Source organism: Dermacentor silvarum, chromosome 7 (assembly GCF_013339745.2).
Source record: "Dermacentor silvarum isolate Dsil-2018 chromosome 7, BIME_Dsil_1.4, whole genome shotgun sequence".
NCBI lineage: Eukaryota > Metazoa > Arthropoda > Arachnida > Ixodida > Ixodidae > Dermacentor > Dermacentor silvarum.
Genome location: NC_051160.1, coordinates 14027345 through 14048272, shown reverse-complemented (window position 1 = coordinate 14048272; position 20928 = coordinate 14027345). Strand labels below are relative to the sequence as shown.

The following is a 20928-nucleotide window of genomic DNA, read 5'->3' as shown; positions in this document are numbered from 1 at the left end:
ATTGCTGATCGCCTCACTGACCGATTCGCTTGCTGCCGAACAGGAGGCCATGAAGACAAACGATGACAAGTCCAATACAGCCACGCATAGTTTTAGAATCAGACACGGCCATGAGCAACACTCTTTCAGGGCTGTCAGAAAAGTGATAGTAAAAGTGAACTGCAGACTAAATATCTCGTAGAAAAGGTAATATATCCCGGACGTGTTGTAGGTGGCAAAGTGAATCACGTGGGCATCCTATTCTCCAACCTACAAGGGGAAAAAGTGTGTTCGAAGCGTCTTTGCGTCTGGTACCATTCGAGTCTACTACATATAGTGGGTTTAACTGGAGTCAGGTGCTCGACGCTATAGAAGTAACACAGACGCAGCAGTCGCCAAATGCTGTCGTCGTGTCCGTCAGAAACATTTACACGTAGAAACATTTACACGTAAAAGTTAGATTTCAATGGCAACGAATTAACAGTTGTAAATAAGTTATGCAGAACCAAGCTCCATTGCTATCCAAGAAAGCGTTCAGCATGCTTTGGGAGGAAGTTATTTGTGGCACTATGTTGCAATATATGTTGCACTACCTTACCCATACGCGAAAGCCAACCTGTACTTCGAGCGCCACTTCTTAGTTTGGAACCTGTGAAGCGTCTCAAACGGTAGCGTGTGCGTGTTCGGCCAGAGGCGCAGCTTCTCAGCAAGAGCATCTGAAAACGCTGTCACGAGGGAACAATGTTAGAGCGTTCCACTTGCCACCGTACTACTGTGCGGTACCACCACGTGGTACCGCGGGGTACCACCAGTACGAGAGTGCGGTTTTGCCGCGCTGTTATACTGCACTACTTTCAGCCCAGGAAAACGATTAGACACGTATAAATCGCGGTTATTTCCCAGAGAAAGGTAACGGCTTTAAATGTACTTCGACCCAAGGGCGGCATAGCAATGCTGCGCCACATTGAGTGGGGCGTCGTAACGCTCGCAGCTTCGGAAATGGAGGTGCAATAAAGCGGAACTCTTTAATAACATTGTGGGTAAAGAAGTCAGTCGCTACAGAGCATGTCGTACCTGCTAAGCCTCACTAGAGAATGAACAGATGGGAGATGAAAATAAATTGTAGTTTTAACGTTCCGAAATTCACAGTGACTTAGGAGGGACGCGATATGGTGGGGGGCTCGGGAATATTTTTTACCACCTGGTGTTCTTGGTGATCAACCTAGTGACCATCCTGGTGACGCGCCAAAGCGCGGGACACGAGCGTTATTGCATTCTGCCAGCGTAGCCGGGAGTCGAACCCACAACCTCGTGCTCCGCAGTGCAACGTCATAGGCGGTGAGCAACACCTGCAAATTACTTATGCAAGCGCTTGCAGGGCTTCAGAGATGTATATTACGAAACGAGTATGCGTTCGCAACGTCCCGATCAAGTCAAACATGCCGTAGATTTGATGCTTCGAAAATTAGGAGGCATCTAACGGGCTACCTGAGGGACACGTTTAAATGTCTCAGTTGATAACGGGTTTTGCATGTCATTTCTGAGGGAAATGCTCGAAAGCGCCGTTAGCTGAATCGTTTCCCAGTGTCTTACAGTCGAGCGTGTGCGTCACATGCACCAAGTTCCCATTTGGCGAACCTAAAATAAAAAAAGATGGCTGACTAATGGAGTAGCACACGAGGAATAAGGATTATAAACAGGGATAAGGTGCCTCAGAAAGGCTGGCCAGCCTATTAGGATATGATGACGTAATTGGTTATTTTACTATTACTGAATGAGAAATATGTATGATCCGGTGGTTTTTATTTATTTAGTGACCGCAGGAACATGGCCTGATGGGCGATACGGTACACCGCCATAGGGTGTACGGCAAAGGTTGGCACGTTCTTCATAAACACGTCACCAACGCCGCGCGCGTTCGGTGCGAACGCGGGCAAAACGCCGCCGGCGCCGACAACAGTGCTGCGCGTTGCGAAGTATCCATTGCGATAGGAAATTAGTAGCGAGCTATACGGAGTAAGGATAGTAGTTTTATCGGCTGTATAAACTTGGACACATTCGCTTACAAACTAAATTAACAAGGATGGTGTCAGCGCACACACGCAAACATGAATAGATCACACTCGATGACCGCACACAACCGCTGTCAAAACGCTGGCGTGAGAAAGCGCGCCAGCAGCAGCGATCGAAGGTTCATGCGGTCTATCGCCTCAACGGAAACTGAGCGGCGAAAGCACAGCGCATACAAAGGTAGGAGCCGTGTTGCAGATCGGTTTCAAGATACAAAGTACAAAGTACAAGTACGCAGTTAACTGCTCGCACAGCAAAAGCCGCACTCCCTCCATCCCGCGCTGCCTTCCCGCTTTCCTCCTTTCGCGTGGATTATTGCGTCGCCAGTTCCCCTTGCGCCCGGTCGCAAGATACGCAATTGGTGCCACAGCTAAACGTCGCCTCCCATCCCTCCCTCCCTCTCGTCCCCCCACGGCTTTTTTGCGCGACGGAAGAAGTCGCGTTTGCTCTCCGCCGTGCACTCGCTTCCCGTGAAAGCGCGCGAGAAACGCGCGCTTCGCGCGCTTTCACTCACACATACAGCATACGGCCAATTGGAGTTTTTTTTCCTACACGCGCACACGACCATCGAAGACTCAGCCCTTAACAGCTTCGCTTTTATATTTAATGCAACTGCTTTAAAGAAACAGCTTCACTAGAAATTGAGCTGTGATTCCGCAAGGTCTTACAAGTCCGCAGCTCTATTGATCTTATGAAAACTTATCGCACAATGCTGCTGCAGGCACCACTGTATAGTCCATGCGCCCATGACGTAAAAGGCAAAATTTTCGCTATTTCACTGCAGCTTAACGTTGACATATAAAATAATTATGCAGATCGCTCGTGCTGTAGGAATCGAAGATGTGCGAAGCGTTCTGTCTCGCATAGCTAATAAATAAAAAACACCGCCCAAGCACTTCGTACAGATTGTTAACCAGCGAAGCTGAAACGTGTGGCCCCAGTGTTTAGCAGTGGGCTAATCCCGACCCTGTATTGAAGCGTTTCTCCATTATTGGTTATATGTTTGTGTTTCTAGTGGAACGCAAGCGCCAATGGCGGTCAGATGCTGCCAACCACGACGCCGAGCTAACTCGAGATATCGAACGCATGCGACAACGGTGAGCCGAGGAGACAGCGTTGCGGGCAGAGCAGCGTCAACGTGGAAATGCCGGGAACGCGTTCGCTAACGACGTCACTAACCGCACTGCCAATGGTGCGCGTGCGCTTGGCTGCGACGTAGAGAACGACGTAACTGACGGCGCAGCCAATGGAGACGTTTATCAAAACATGGGACGAACGGTTTTTCGTTTCGCCTAGCCATATACAGCTTTCGCTGTAAAGTACTGTCAGCCCTTCCCCTGGGGTGGAGATGGAAGACCAGCGAAGCTGTACTATGGTGGGAAATATGTATTTCCAATTATGATTATTAAGATGTGGTGGTGTAACTGGTTATTTGAACTGGAGATGACCATCGGAGACTGAGCCTTTAACGGCTTCGCTGTAAAAGCCTGCCTGTTGATAGCCGACAAGAGAAACTAAAGCTTTTAGATATTTTTCGCCGGTTAGCGAAATTTCGCTCGTAAGTATCCGTAGCCACTATTGGTTAGATTTACAGCTAATCTTACTTAATTACCGCCTAGTATTGTTGCAGTCTATACAACGGTGCTCATCGCCAAGGGCATGTCGTGGCTGTACACGTAGAATAGAAAAAAAAAACACCGCATATCCACGGGGTGAATGATGATGAGTGGGCGAAGCTCCGGAGGGAATCATCGGTAAACCGTGAATCTTCCGTGTAATTCGCCCAGTCTCGCCGCACTAAATCGAACGATTGACTTCCACCAATGACACGCGCCATATGTGACGTCATTCCTATTTTATAACAGCGCCCTTCATTATAATTGCACCATCTCCCGCTTAAGGGGACGCTAGCACAAACGCGTTAGAAACATGCAGTACTCTCTAGTAAGGGGAGAGGCCACAGCGCCTTACGCAGCCGTTTACACATGCCGGAACGTGCACCGCGTTTGCCGACGCCATCACATGACTGCTGAGAGAGTATAACCCCCGTATTCATAAACGCTCCTCGACTTGAACTTGACTTGCCACCGCCTTCAACGCGTTTCGAACGCGCTGCCCAAGGCGGTGGCAAGTCAAGTTCAAGTCGAGGAGCGTTTATGAATACGGGGGTAAGGCGGAGAGGCCACAGCGTCTTAGACCAGCTTCTTACACGGGCCGTAACGCGCTAGCACAAACGCGTTAGAAACGCGCAGTCTTTCGTTAATGTTGGGTATTTATTGTCACCGTGGTGCGTGTGTCCATGTGCGCTTCGTGGCGTAGTAGTTAGCGCCGCGCGTTCGGAAGCGAGGGGTCCCTGGTTCGATTCCGCGCTACGGACACAACTTTCGGAATTTTTTTAGGGGCGAAGCTCCTTAGGGTGTGGGTCTGTCCCTCCCCTCCTCTGTAGTATGTAGTAGTAGTCGTCGTCGTCGTAGTAGGTAGCCACGTCTACTTTTATGATCCGGATGGCAGGTTGAGCGAGGGGGCCAGATCAAGGTAAATACATCTGGTAGCGAAGCTTCCATAGAAGCCCATACGTTCAAAACATGGTTGCTTATCGGCGGTTCATGGGGCTTAGCGCCATCTGTGTGAGGAGGGAACACTTCCGGCGGAACAAAAAATAATGTGACGTATATGTGCTAAACACAGAAGTGACGTCATTTTGTTCTCATAGGCGCGAAATTTGTTTTCGGAGGCCTGCCATTAGAGCTGTATATTCAAATGCCCCGCCATTCGACTTCATGGGCGTTCCGAGTTTTCAGCGCGAAAAGCGATGCCGGAAAAGATCAGCCGTACGGGTGTCGAAATCGCATCGCCGCACAGAACATACTTCCTTTGGAGGAAGACGAACGCTTTGGGCGTAGATTGCGTAGAGTGCTCGTCCTTTCGTCGGACGCCAAGCTCGTCGGCCAGCGCTGTTGCACGAAAACAACTAAAGTAAACAAGTATCTAACGGTCGCAACTCACTACTTTTGACTGCACAGGTTAAGAAACAATAAAACTACCCGCGTCACCTAATTCAGACAAACGTCGACATGCAAAACAACGCAACATGTGAGGGGGGCGTATTATAACAGGTGAACTTTACGAGCGCGCCTTTCCACGCACTTCAAGCGTTGCATGGCATTGCAAGTGATAGCGGCGTCAACGCCCGCCGCTATTGATGGGCGCTCTCACGGTGGGCGCTGAAAAAAGGTATTTATTGATAATGATCAAGTAAAATACAGTTGTATATTTTCTCGCCATGCGTATATAAAATGAATTAGGAATTTTATTTTCGTTGAATGAATCTAACTGCGTCTCGCTTTAATTTGAAAACGCTTTTCTCTTTCCCAGTGTTTATTCCCTCCAAACATAGTCGCGCTTCAAGTCGCTGCTCCCATAACCACCCTTGTCGATGTCGGTGACAATTGGTTCTGAACCGCTTTTCGCCCGAAGCTTCGCGACCTATGTGGATCGACCTTGGCCAGATCTCGGACACCATACTGCAGCGCTGTTAGTTTCTGCGACCGCTACTCGGGACAGACTCCTATGGAGGCTCCATGTACACTCCTCGGTCGAAGGAGATAGACAGCTGTTGAGTTGAGTTCTTGTAACGTTGGCTGAAGTGAGAATTGATTGAAAAGCGTATAGGCGTCTAAGATGGCTTATTCCCCACACAGTGGCGGTTTGCACGGCAAAGAGGGCAGCGTGACTAATGGTGACCTGACATTAAAACATCTCTTGGTGAAAAAAAAAAATTGTTGACAGAGCGACCCCCAGTACACGGGGCAAGTGCAAGAGCGAGCACACTGGTCCCGTGTTCTATAGACACATGAGCTTGGGGCTTTTGTATACCGTTTACAAATGCCCAACAGTTTTAGGATAGGAAGTTGGATAATAGGTGAACTTCCATCATTCTGGCGCTATAGCGGTAGACGTTGTGCCCGAACACGACCGCAAATTGTATAAGATGCACGCTAAACGAGTACTAGGAAACATTTAACTAAATTATGGGGTTTTACGTGCATGCGAAAACCCCGATCTGCTAATGAGGCACGCCGTAGTGGGGGACTCCGGAAATTTGGACCGCCTGCGGTTGTTTAACGTGCCCTTAAATCTAAGTACGCTTCCGTGGAAATTTAAGTACGCTCCCATCGAAATGCGGCCGTCGTGGCCGGGATTCGATCCCGCGACCTCGTGCTCAGCAACCCAACACCATAGCCACTGAGCAACCACGGCGGGTACGAGTACTAGGAAACCTCTTTGCGTTAGCGTTCGTTTCAGTTTTATCGCCAGTGCGCATGCAGGAATGAGATGGAAGAAGCAAATAATTGCAATGAGTTACGCCGTTTTGGTTCAATGGTGTGGAAATCGAACTTCGATGCAGTCCCAATTAGAGTACCGGACGCACACTTGTCATTTAAACGCATCAATGTCTGAAATATATAGTTTTTCGAAGTTATCACGTATCTACATTACCCATTCAATATTTTTAAAAAAATGCCTGCTTAGCCATTGCTTCACAGTGGCTTTGTCAGTCCCATACGGTATTTTTATTCAGTCCCATACACAAGAAAATATTTTTATTGGTCTCCTTTCAGAAACCACGATGCGTTTCCTGAGCTTCCTTGCTGCAACACCTGTTCTAATGGCTTTGCTGCTCACGGGTACATTTTTTTCTTATTTATTGACGACACCTTTTAAAGATTGCTGCTTTGGAACGCGTGAATTAGGAGGTGGAGTTGCTCGAAATGATTCAGCATACAGTGCAATGTTTATTGAATGTAATTTCCTTAATTTCTTTAATAAAGTTCACTGGTTGAAGTCACTGGATAGGATAGGATAGGAATAAACTTTATTTGTCCAACGCTTATGGCTGGAAGTTCAGTATATTGTCCCAAAACACAGGTGTGGCTAGCAAGTCACAGCAGGCCGGGCCTCTGAACGAGGCAGCCCTTACGACTTCATTTTGTTGCAGCAGTTGCGACGGCTTTCAGTTGACGAAATTCCGCAGAGCCGCTGACTATAAGCCCCGGAATAGTTTAGAATGAAGGACATAGTTGTTTGAACTCATTTTAAGTAGGATTTGAAACAGCACATCGTCCTTATACGGCTGGAACGCCAGAGCTTGTTCGAGCCGGAACACTGAAAATGACTGGCAGACTTCTTCTGTGTGGTAGAATTGCTCTTTGTAGACTTACGGCAAGTTGTTGTCCTTTCTTCCTTTTAATTCGAAATTTATGAAGAACTTTGTTTCGTTGCTATGGTTACGCTATCGGCGAATATTGTTTATTAGTGCTTATGAAGAAAGTCGTATCCACTACAGTTGCGCTTTGAGTGATCCTGCTGCTGCTCTATCAGTGTACCTGCTTAACCTTGACGCACTATAACGTACCAGCTACAATTGAACATAGAGGCGAAAATGAGTACGTAAATGATTTCGATGAGTGGTGTTCTTGATTCAACAACAGGACTGTAGTACGAGGCCGAACGAGACGTAACCCGTTTGCTGGCGGGCCGCGTTGTGGGGGTTTGATAGCGGCACATTATGAGTACAAATTAGCATCTGTTAATTTCTTTGCGTCCTCCATAAGCAAAGGCACAGTGAGTTCTAGGCCTAGAGAAGCGCAACATATCACAATACAGAAACGTAACATGTCGCATTGGAAGCATAGAGTGGCCGTCGCTCTACTTTGGATTTATTCGATTCCCTTGTTAAACAATGCCAACACGACTGATCAGTTGCAGAGTGTATTCAAGAAAATTTGGCAGACTCAACTCTAGTTGACATGTTCGTAATGCGAAGCACTGCGCGAATCGTTGGAGCACGAGAGGCCGACATCCTTCAGTCCTACAACCGAAGGACATCTCCTTACATGCATGGCACGCAAATACGTAGTGAATTCATCCTTCATAGTTCGTGGCCTTTCTGGAAAGTCTGAAAAAAAAATACCTACGTCAGAGATAACTTCATACAAACAGTTGCAATATATTTTAATTCGAAGTAGCCTGCAGGGCAAGCCAGTTTTTGTGATGTATTCCTGCATGTCGTCGTTCTCGTGGGTCAGCGAGCTGACCACTACTGCCATCTGCATTCAAGGATGGAGAGAAGCTGTGGCTCCGGCAGTGACAGTGTAAATGGGGTTAGGAAAAAAATCCAAGCGCACTGAGTGTGAACTCATCGCACACGTGCGATAACACTTCCCTCATCCGCCAAGAACACGCGTCTGAGACCGCTGGGGGCCCCACACGTGCCTAGAACCCGCCAATATAGTTTCTTACTAAAATTACCAGAGGGAAGTACGGCGCTGGGATCGTTCTATTACAACAGGAATGACAGTTAGTACATAAATTTCTCTTTCGCTTGTAGATTCAGACGTTTTTGTGGCCTTGTTTACTATGTTTTATTTGCCTTTATTACTCTAAATGGAAAAGCACTTGAAAAGAATTTTGTTGAAAACGATCGGTTCGCGAAGTCACAAAGCCGTTTTAAGCCAGAAAGACGAAGCTTAGGCAAATGCATTGTATACCAACCACCATTCGCTTGCCACAGTGACCTAGAATATACAAGGTTCTAGTACACTCTACCCATGCTGGCTGTACCATGGCTGAACCGCCGTGTCTGTGCCTTACGTAGACGCTTGTGCCAAAGTTCCCTGTAGTATAGCATTTGCAGGAATCTCTGTGGCCCCACGACCTCGTTACGGGCAGGCAAGGCATCGGCCTCTCGTGCTGCCAGGATTCGCATCATGCTTCGTGTTACGAAGGTTTCAACTAGAGTTGAGTGTGCCAAATTTTTTTGAACACACTCTGGAACTGATATACATATAACTGCCACTCTGAAACGAATGTCGGCTTGAACAAGTGCGTAGTATAGTGTAAGCAAATTTCATGTAGTCGAAGAGGATCGGGCTTTAAGTAGTATTATTATGGCAGGGGCTAACTTACGTTTTAAATTATCGCTATGATCTGCGCATTTCAAGTTCGAGTCTTGCATTAATCCAAGGAACGAGCACTCACAAAAGGCATGAACGTTATTGTGGTTTAAATTAATTGATGGAATGAACGATGGATGCAGCGACCATCGCCATCTTCATCGGCCGCCTTTTTTATTGATGGTGCGCTCAGGTGCACGTGCTCAGGTGACTCAAGACCAGAAGATTGCGTGTTCGATCACGTCCGGGTCACCACGTTATAGGGACCGAGGTTAGGTCCACTATAACAATGCGTGAGTCTGCGAGCGAAAGAACAAGGAACCGTTCAGGACGATGGCAGCAGCAGAAGAAGCTATGCTTTATTCTTCGTCTATTTTTCTAACCTCGCAGCACGCAGCACGAGGAACGAGGCACATGCGTATGCGCATGCACCTGAACGCGTCATAAATAAAAAGGCGGCCGATGAAGATGGCGATGGCTGCTAGAATGGAGACTTCTGGCTGCAATTAAACAAAATGAATGACGTTTTAGAAGGGTTAATATCGAGAGCCTTACCTCAGCACTAGTTTAAAATTTTCTCTAGCTTTGTATTAAATTTAGTAGGCAAGGAATCGATAGACCAGCCGGTAGCCATGAATGTGATGTCGTCTTAGTACAACAAAACATCAGTGTAAGTAAGGCAGTTAAGGAGGTCACTTATATAAAGTTACAATAATAGAGGGCCCAGTTTTGAGCCTTCAGGTACTCGTTTGTTAGCTATAAATTTTAAATACGGGAATAGGTAACTTCATAATATTTCACTTTAACCAAACATTCTCTTTAACAACAGTTGAGAGGATGTGTTAAGTGTTACGAATAAATTTAAGAACTGGCAAGAAAACTGTGCTCATTCGAAGATTTTTACCCTGTCAGCAGCCCCACACTTTACTTGGTTATATTTATGTCGACTCTCAAACACTTCGCAGCATTCAAGTGATTGACGCAAGCAATAGCTGGAGCTTTGATAAGGCAGTTTTTGTAAGCCACGCCATTTCTCTTGCCGGGCTGCGCAGCATTTGCCGATTTGTTTTAGATGTGGAAGCTGAGACTGCAAAATTGAAGTCATGGAGACGAAAAAGGACACTTCAGTGAGCCGCGTCGTTTTCTGTGCCCAGGTGTGATGCACTATCCGACTGAATTTATGGGGATGGGAAAGACTGTACCAAAACGAATTGAACGAAACGAGGATATTCTTGAGATGTAGTAGATAGATAATGGCATAACAGCTGTCTAACCGTGCGGCGATGCGGATTATTATATTATTTTGGTGGAATCTCAAACAATGCGAAACGTTCTAAGGATGGCGAAAATTAGTCGGTTGAGTGTTGTCATGCTACTGCAGTTGCGTAGATGTGTTTATGATAACACGTCTAGTGTCTCAACACATTCATTACAAACCCCTACTAACCTCAATGGTGTTGGAGCCATTTCATATGAAACTTACGGCGTTTTATACCACTTTATGTGCATAGAGGTGATACTTGGCGACAGTGTCATCTTCTTTGCAGCAGTGCTGTAGTACATGTGTTATAAAACGCACCTAGGACAAATTTCCTTCACGTGATGTGGCCCTAGGATGTGAGCAGTTTGTGAATGTGCCATTACGTTTAGTGGATTCTTGCCACAAGCATCTGCATCCAGTTCTTAGTTCTTGCAATGTATGTTGCCATTGCTTACATAGTGTTCGTTCTATATTTTTTTGTGCAGACTACACTATTTTCACGCATTATTGAGACATGCTAAGTCTGAGTGTAATATATTTTGCAAGAAATTTGTGTTACATTTTATGTGCCTCTAATTTCTTCATGCACACGAGTAACTGCACTTCTTCAAATTACCGTGTTTAGCAAGACATCCAGGTGCAAGAATGCGGTTCATTTATGAACAAAAGCCGTTTTGCTGTACTAGAAGTATTGCAAGGTATTATGATGGCCATGTGCACGCAATTTGTGTGCAGTGCTTGCCATCAGGTGTTCGAACATACCAATGTTTAATGCCACATTTCGAACTACGAAGTGGTAGCTATTCATAACGGTGAAGATTCAAAAGCAATTTGTTTGAAAAGAATTCCTACCGATGTTTTCATCAGCAAATCTAAGTGCTAAACTTTTAAATAAGAGAGAGAGAGAGAGAGAGAGAGAGAGAAAACATTTATTTGGACCATTGAGGTCATCGATCTTGAGGACGAGTGGGTGGTGTCCTCATTCCAGGACTCCGCTGGACATGGTTGCTCGACGTACTTTCTGGACGAGTGCTTCTTCTCTCACCAGGATATCGCCGGTCAGCTGTACCTCCCACAGATAAAATGACGTGCTAGGCGTCTTTAAGTGTTGAGGTTTGCCCCCGCACCCCCACGAGATGTGAAAGAGTGTAGGGCGCGTGTCGCCGCACCAGGGGCAGATGCCGCGATATGTTTGTGGGTATATTTTGCTGTATTTGTGTAGTTTTGGGAATGTGTTTGTTTGGATAAGTCTGAGAGCTACTGCCTCTTCAGTGCTGAGCTTTTTGTGAGGGGGGAGGATAAATCCTGCCGTTGAGTCGATGGATCTCGAGTCGGTCGCAGTAATTGGATGACAGGGGCATGAAGGTAAAGGGTGGGATTGATGAGACGATTGGTTTTGCCCCGCTCGGTTGATTAGCGCTCGAGCTAAGGCGTTCGCCCTTTCGTTCCCCTCCAGTCCCGCGTGGCCCGGCGTCCACGTGATTTGATGGGGTTCTTGCAGCCACGGGCCTAGAATCTGAGCCGCTAGCAGCGGTGTTCGTCCGTTGGTAAAGTTACGGCAGGCCTGTTGCGAGTCGGTAACGACATGTACTTCCCTGCCCACCCTGTCATGTTGCTTTATTATTAGCGCCGCGGCTACGATCTCAGCCGCAGTTGGGGTCTCTGCCCTGACGGAGGCCGCGAGGGTCAAGGAGTTTTCTCTCCCGTTCACGGCGGCTATACCGCGAAGAGGTCCCTTGCAGGGTACGCCGCCACGTCCACGTACGTTACGTATGGGTCGCCCTTGAATTGTCGGCGCTGTCTGTCGACGCGAGCCTTGCGTCGTCCTTCGTGGAGTTCATGACTCATGTGCTTCGGTATGGGGTTCGCCTTGATCTTGCTGGGAGTGATCGTTGCCCATCGAGGGCACGAAGATCCGTTGCCGTTCCGGTCCGGTGGAGGATGATTGTGCCCGCCGCCGTGTTCTGTAGTCTGGCTTTTTGCGAAGCCATAACCGCGTCCGACAGCTCAGTGACGGTGTTATGGATTCCGAGAGCCACTAACTTCTCGTTTGAGGTGGTAGCAGGGAGACCCAATAAACTTCTTGCAGATTACAATACACAGATAACTAGATATAATTTGCAATATTAGGATAGAAAGGTTTTTGCGACAATGTAGATACAGCATTTGAAACGAACTGGGCCCTGTACATTTATTTGGAAATGGACACGGTTTTGAAGGCTTCAAGTGACACATTTCGCCGCAGGGTATCACTGCTGTCCGTCCTTCTTGCGTGAGTTTCGTGTGCCGACTGTAAAAAATATAATGCCTTATTTAAGGCATAACATTATGTTTGTTCTTGTCGTTGTGAGTAATATCTTTCTATCGGCACGATAATCTCAAGACACATACCAGACGGGGGTCGGTCCCTTTACAGCACTGCGTGCCAGACCTCGTTCTCTCTCTCTCATATGGGAACCGGATGCACATCTATACTTATGAGCCGGTCTCGTCCACCAAGCCGACTGGTGCCTTTGTAATTTCGCCTCCGCTAATTACTATTTTTAAACTGACGTTTATCACAGCGCTTGCTGCCCTTGTAGGCTGTTATAAAACACGTGTTACTAGAGCGCCCTCGCTAAGTAATGATGCATTGCGACTTGAAGGCCGTCCTTGATAGCATGCAATTTGGCCTACACCACAGGACTCCGAGGCGAGATAAGAAATCATCCCGATCAGGCTATCAATTAAAGGGGCCATCACACAAACTTTACGGCAATAAAACAAATTTTGCCACATGTACCTCAATGAACTCTTAATTTTATGCCTAACCACACGCGTCCCACATCAAGTTGGCAAAATTTGAGCGCGTTCGGTGCGTTATAAAATTTGTGTGTGAAATTTTTTATTACCTTAGTTCAACCGGACAGTGGTGTTGTAACACTGAGTAGACGAAATGAATTGCACCCGTGAAAACGGCTCCCTCCGCATAACGGAAGCTGATCTCGAAGGATATGCTTTTGATTACAGCGAGAATCGGAAGCAATTACAGGAGCAAGAAATATGTCATGAGCGCCATACGTTGTTTGTTTTTGTTTTATTGTGATAGCAATTATATGGACACAAACAGGATTTCTGCCGTAGTCGTCACCGTGAGGTTACGTATAGATTTCAAGGGCGATAAAATCGTCGCCGCGCGCCGTATGCCCGAGCGAAAGCGCGCGGGGGACGCGCGCTATCACGGAGGGCGAACTCCCCCGCGCGCTATCACGGAGAGCGAACGCACGGCGGAAAGCAAACTCGACCGTCGCGCGAAAGGCCATGGGGGTATGGGAGGGAGGGAGGCGGGGCGGCACCAAAGGCGTATCTTGCCACTCAGTCTCCCACGCGAAACCAAGAAAGCGGGAAGGCAGCGCGGGAAGGAGGCGGAGGGAGGGGGGGGGGGGGGCAGCTTCTCCTCTGCCAACAACTTCTCCTCTGCACAACCCCTGCACTTTGCCCTGCGTTGGCGGTCGCCCGCACCGTCTCTTATCTCCACCCGGCTCTGACCTTTGTATTCGCTGTGCATTCGCCGCTCAGTTTCCGTTGCAGCGATAGACCACGCGAGCCTTCGCCCGCTGCGGCGTTTTGACAGTCGTTCTCTGCGGTCATTCAGTGTGATCTATTCATGTTTGCTTGTGCGCGCTGACACCACGATTGTTAATTCAGTTAGTAAGCGAATGTGTACAAGTTTATGCAGCCGATAAACCCACTATCCCTACTCCGAGTAGCTCTCTACTAATTTGCTATCCCAATAGATGCTTCGCCTTTCGGGCGAAACTGCGACATTTTTGCATAGGCGTCTGGGTGGTCCGCTGCTGGTTTTTATAGCGCGAGTGAAGAGAATGTGGGCACAATTCTACGGCGACGCCCTTGCTTCACCTTTGGGTGCCAGAGCGCGGGAAGCAAAGCGTACGCCCCATGTCGTCTCGAACCGTTTGCGAGCAAATGACGCAGCACTGGCCCCGTATTTCCTAACGTCACACAGTCCATGCCGAAGTGGCGGTCGCTGTCGGTGGGAGATGCCCTGAAAGCAGCTCTCTCAAATAGAAATTTCGAGTTAGAATAAGCGCTGAAAGCGCAGTTTTCCTTTGCATGTATAGCAGTATTGGGCCATCTTATCTCAGTTACAGTCATAAACTGAGAATAGTCATACGAACGTGTTATGGTACCTTTAAGAGCACAACTTCATACTTCAGTGGCTGCTAAGACATACCGGTATTGCTTGTAGTGACTTTGCCGACGAGGTTGTCTTATCCGCCCATGGAGGCCGCAAGCCATTCCGATCCCCCTCCCGAGAAACCACTCTGCAAAAAAACTTCTCGTTCGAACAATGGCGCACACTTATTGGTCGTCTCCTAGTGTCTCGAAGTGTCGCAAACCTAAACTGGGTCTTTTTGTGAACGCTGTATGAGCCTTAACGAATTTAACAAATAACGCTCGAAGGCGACATTGTTACGGCAACTCTGGATTCAGGTGGCAGCTTATCCCTCCAGCTCCTATATACACAAAAGTCAGGCCAACGTGCCCGCCATGCTACCGAGGAGGTTTGGTGCGCATTTATGACGTTGTAAAAGCAGGGCTTTTCAGACGTAAAATTGCGACCGCTTCAAGTCAGTCCTGCATTAGCAGACGTCAAGTACTAACGAGTGCCGCACGTGCAGACCTTTCCCTCGCCTATTTTGGATGTAAATAAAATTAAGCATTAAAGTACTACTACCATCTACTACCATCACTACCATCTACTACCAACTACTACCATCAAAGCCTAAAGATGGGATAGAGACACCAAAGCCTCTGTCACCTCTCTCGCTGCGGATGGCGCCAATAGTGCGCACTTGATCAAAGAGCAAAGAAAACCTACCGCTTTCAAACCACCCTCCTGTGAAAGTGCATATGATGTTCCGGAATATCTCAGTGAACTCTTGCCCGTATCATTTAATTTCTCTCAAAGAATGAAAGACAACCCCGCCTGTTCTACATGATCCACAAGCTCGCCCAGTGTTACTACCCATGGTTGGTACGAAGAGACCAAATGTTAAACTGCTCACGCCTTGGTCTGGGATCTGAAACAATTGTCTGAGCGCTTCTGCTTTGAATGAAAAGTTTGAACAGTTTGATTTAATTTATGCAAGCAATCTTATGATATTTTTTTCTTTTTTAAGGTCAATTTGGAACCCGCGTTGAAGGTAACTCCCTTGATCCAGCCTGCAAGACTCCGAGTCAGCCACTTTTTGAAGATGTCGAGAGTTTAAACAACACAATACTGTACATATACAACGAAACTAGTAGGCTGTGCTCTAATGCTCTGATTGACAAGAACCACAACAATACGTTTAAGTCCCGCTTTGATTGTGTGTCTCTGTGCAAAACGGGTATGTATACGCTATAGGTTGTAAATCTCTTCCTAAGTCTGTGTACGTGTACCCTTATGCTGATAAGTTCGTGTCTTAATTAGCAACAGAGGTGCAGCCTTGGTGCAAGAAAGAAACAAAGCCAGATGTTATGCACAAATAAAAGAAAAACTATGTTAAACCAAAGACAAATGCGTGATACAGCATTTCAAGCACACAAACAGAAAACTAACGAAGTATAGACTATACTGTATAAGGTATCCACAACTGAGATAGTATGACGACGTCACCTCAATAAAACGTGCACGTGTCTCAAGGACACAATCGTAACACCCAGGATGTGTTTCGATTCAACAAGGAGATTACTATTTAGAGCACGAAGTTCTGAGAATTGTTGGAAAATGTTCACGGGTGAACGGTTCCTGGTGACCGGAGCAGTACCCACAGTGAAAGCAGGATACCGTCGCTTCAACGGTCTTCAAGTTGCGAAATTCCAGTAGTTGCCTGGTAGTGAAAACACTGCAGGAAACAGTAGAAACAATATTTATGGAAACCCTCCAGCGCATGATCTTGGAAAGCAGGCGCAAGAAAATTAAAATCTATAAATCTCTCGTGCAAGTACGGCTTTTGCTGACACAGATATCCTGTTGACTTAGCACAAACAGATGATTTATTCAGAAATCGAAGTGTTCAGGATTGTTGAAAATACCTTGAAACAGCACGAAGGCACGAGGAGATGAACAAGAAAACAATCAGGACAGGACGAGCGCAGACTGACAACTGAAATTTATTCGACAAGCACCAACTATTTATACACTGTCGAGAACACACCAGGAACCATCAGGATCGAAAGCCATGCGGACAAGGGCATTACACGTGCATGTGTTCATCCAGAAACAAGATCTCTAATTTTGATAAGCTAAAGTGACGTCTCGCTCAAGCACTTATCTTCTACCGTAAATATGCAGTGCGCCTTTACAATTTCTTTATTTTTTTGGTTCTGCATGCTTCAAAAAACTAGTGCGGTTGAACATTGGAGTGCATGCGCATTTATTACTATGATTGGCTGATCGCCGATGTCCCCGTTTTTACGTTATTTTTCTGTCGTATTCTTGCCTTGTCACTGAAACATTCCTCATTTTCTCCAATGTATAGCTTTCCGCAGCTTAAAGCTATTTTGTGGATTACATCTGAAGTGCACATGGTGCAATTTGTTTCGTGACTAGTTGAACATTGCGGGCATTTTCGATGTTTTAGAGCATATTGCACAGTTTTGAAAACTTGCAGGGAAGGGAGAACACTGATGTACCTTAATGTCAACTCAGTGTTCAAGTGTTCAAGAACAATAATTGTTATTTGTAGGCTCTTACATTAACAGTTGTCTTCCGGTCAAACTTGAGGGACATTAAACATTTTGTAACTTTATTGCATCGTCTGTGGAGTTGGTCCTGTGTATGTGTACTGGGCTTCTAATCTGAACGTCGTAAGTTCGAGTCCTCCTCGAGTCCACTACATTTTCAGACATGGGGTGGCACCTGACAATGGCAAAAAAAGAGCTGCCGAGAGCTAGTGGGGCTATACTAGTCCAGGTCCAACCAAATTAGGATGGCCCACTAAGCTTCATCAAAGTCACTCCCTCACCAGAACAGGAATTGGCCTCCCTGGTGCAGTATTCGGCCGCTACCTCCATAATGACTCCAACAATGTACCCATGGCCCTCAGTCCCCAGCACCTGCGGAGCACATGACCACGGCGGCGGTCAGACCTGCGACGCGGCAGAGGGTGCTAAGAATCTCTGGATCAGGACAGGCCGCCACTGGAATCTGAACCTGGCAACGTTCAACACGCGCACCTTCTCGAGTGAGGCTAGCTTAGCAGGGCTATTTGAGGAATTATCAGGCATTGCCTGGGATATTATTGGCCTTAGTGAGGTTAGAAGAACTGGTGAGGCTTACACGGTGCTGACTAACGGCCAGGTACTGTGCTACAGGGGTCTTCCATACAAGAGAAAATTCGCGGTTGGATAGCGGGCAACACTGATGAATTCTACAGCATTAATGAGAGGGTAGCAGTCGTCGTATAACAAAGCTGAATAGGAGGTATAGAATGAAGGTAGTGCAAGCCTATGTCCTACCTCCTGTCACGAGGATAAAGAAATAAAACAGTTTTATGAAGATGTTGAATAAGTGATGAGAAAGGTGCAAGCTAAGTATACTGTAGTCATGGGCGACTTCAATGCAAAAGTGGGGGAAAAGCAGGTTAGTCAGCAAGCAATTGGCAACTACGGCATCAATTCTAGGAACAGATTTTGATAGAATTCACGGAAAGGAATAGACCCCGAATAATGAATACCTTCTTCAGGAAGTGTAATAACAGAATGTGGACCTAGAAAAGCCCCTATTGCAGAAACAAGAAATGAAATAGATTTCATACTCTCTGTCATCACAGTGCAGGATGTGGAAGTGTTAGGCAAGGTAAATGGCAATGACTATCGGTTGGCGAGGTCTGCGATTTCTCTCAATTTCAAGAGAGAAAGAGCAAAATTAGTCAAGAAGAAACAAGCCAACCTAGACGCAGTAAGGGTGAAATCAGACCAATTCAGGCTGGTGCTAACAAACAAATATGCAGCTTTAGAACAGGAAGACGAAGATAACATAGATGTAATGAATGAAACCGCAACGAGGCTGATTTCCGGAAGCAGCAATTGAAATTGGAGGGAAGGCACCAAGTCAACCAGCAGGTAAGCTCTCCCAAGCAACAAATGACCTAATAAAGAAACGACAAAGCATGAAAATGTGAAACTGAAGAGATCAGATAGAATTCGCTGAACTGCCAAAACTCATCAACACGAAGCAAGTAAGGGATATTCGAAATTATAACGTGGGAAAGATTGAGGAAGCCGTAAAATATGGACGCATAATGAAATCAGTCAGAAGAAAACTTGGCAAAGGACAAGGCAAGATGTATGAACTGAAAGATAAGCAGGGTAATATCAGCAATTTCGATGACAAAGTAAAATAGCGGAAGAATTGTATACTGACCTGTACTGCCCAAAACTACTTTCATTCAAAGTAGTGATGAGCAGGATGCAGTGGCTCCTTCTATAACTAGCGATGAAGTTAGAAGGACCTTGCAAGACATGACTCGGGGAAAAGCTGCTGGAGAATATGGAGTAACAGTCGATTTAATCAAACATGGAGGAGATATCATGCTCGAAAAGCTTGTGGCCGTTTACACGCAGTGCCTCACGACTTTAAGTGTACCAGACAGCTGGAAGGACGCCAACATTATATTAATCCATAAGAAAGGATGCATGGATGAATTCATGGATGGATGGTGGGATGGAGGAAAAAAATGTGGTTGATCCCTCTTATATAGGAATCGGTATAGAACACGAAAGTGAAACGTGTCTTCACAGAAGTAGTGTAATGTTTATTGCACATTGATATATAATGTCTATTGGTGTTTTGTGGCTAAAGCGCCCTTAGGCGTTGATGCACCCACGCTGACGCCTGGTGGCACGTCTCCTCCATCACGACTACCAACGTCGATGACCATGAGCAACCGTCGTGCATATGGAAGCTGCACTACGCTGCACACGCTAGCACAACGCGAAAGACGAAGCACGTAACTGACACACTAATACAACGCGCAAGACAAAGCACGTAACTGAATCGTCATCGAGTCAAATCAGCGCGTACAGCGCGTCGTAATTGCAGCCTCCGCGATCAACTTCAGAAACATTTTCAGAGCTAATTGCGGAGGCCACGCTCCGCTGTGCTGAGTACGGTGAACGCCACCTAGGTGGCGTTGGTAGTGCTTCTTGATGCCAGCGTCCCTTCGAATGCTGGCATCGAGGCGTCGTAGTGCTGAGACCACCGAAGCGTTCACTGTCGGTGCGCGTTAGTGTCATAATGCAGTACTTCTCTTTTCTGCTCGTAGGCGGCGGCACCGCCCCGAGCAAGAGCGCGGGTACACGGAGGAGTGTTAAGCCCAGACCACACGTACGCTTGCGGACGCGCGTAAGCTCGCGTCTACGCGCCTTGCGGTTGCCGCGCCTAGCGAGGAATGGCGGTTTGCATCCACAAATACGCGCGACAGCGCGCGCCACTGGCTTCACTTGTTTACACCTTGGCAGACGCCACTTCGTATCAAAATGCTTCAAAGTGCTTCAAAATGCTTCGATATCTATAAACGTAATTGTTATCTTTTTGGAGCTGTTAGATCAGCACGAAAAGTGAAGAAGAAGCACTTTCTTGCATGATATAATTCTGCTTAACTGAGAGTTGAATGTACCGCGCCGTCGCTGCGTAGCCAGGCGCGCCGACGCGAGGCAGCGAGGCAGCCCAGGCGCGCGATAACTGAGAGGAGCTGATCACCGAGATCGCGCCGCGTTTCGACGCGTACGAGCCGTGACGCACCGTCTGCGCATGCGTGGGCGTGCGGACGCGAGCTTGCGCGCGTTTGCAAGCGTACGTGTGGTCTGGGCTTTAGATATATAAGGCGCGTCTGTGTAGCTCTCTGCAAATGCGTTTGTGGCGCAATGGGTTAAACGCTCGGCGATCTATCGTCGCGGACCGAAAGGTCGTGGGTTCGATTTCCAAATTTTGCATGTTTGTGGAACTTTTTCTTCTGGTTTCTTTCTTTGTATTAAGTTCTATGACGTATTTCCGTGACGGAAATACGTCAGTGAAGTCTTGGTGGACCCCGGCATAAAACACTTTCGTGTTAAAAACTTTATTGTGGTCCTTGAAGGCGCGCGTTAGCACGCAGGGGGCCTCGCCCTTGTCGGGACAGAGAGGCCAAACCTCTCCGCCGCGTCGCGGGCCCGTTGGAGAGCCCATAACTGTTCTTCGAAGTTGGGGCTGCGCATAACCGCACCCCAGCGCGAAGAAATGTTGCTTCCACGGCCGCGTAACGCGAGACACCGCCACAGCATGCGATCTAAGTTCGCTAAGTCATTACATACTCTTCTCCCTCGACGACATTGCCTTCTTTCCTCACCGTAACAATATTTTGGTCTTTTTATAAAGATTGTGTGGCAGAATGGAGAACTTGAAAAATGAAACCTTCGGCAGTAGCTATTATCGAATTTAGACTCCAATGTATATGGGACAGTCCGAATCAAACAGTCCATCATGTGCACATTCATACACTTGGGTGCACAAATTGTAAATGACAGCGCCAACGGACATTCAACTAATTTAACCAGCTAGGCTGCCTGATATTTCACTGCGACATGAATGTGGTTGTAGCCATTTACAAATCTTTGATGACTCTCTTGGACTAC

General features: G+C 47.0%; 1 protein-coding gene across 1 annotated transcript in view; it reads left to right on the top strand.

The window, feature by feature from the left end:
- LOC119458584 (uncharacterized) overlaps positions 1–20928 on the top strand; it is a 360297-nt gene that overhangs the window by 333678 nt on the left and 5691 nt on the right. The window contains exon 3 of the mRNA XM_049670231.1: positions 15450–15659. Coding sequence (XP_049526188.1) covers positions 15450–15659 — 210 coding nt within the window. The remainder of the gene's footprint in view (positions 1–15449; positions 15660–20928) is intronic.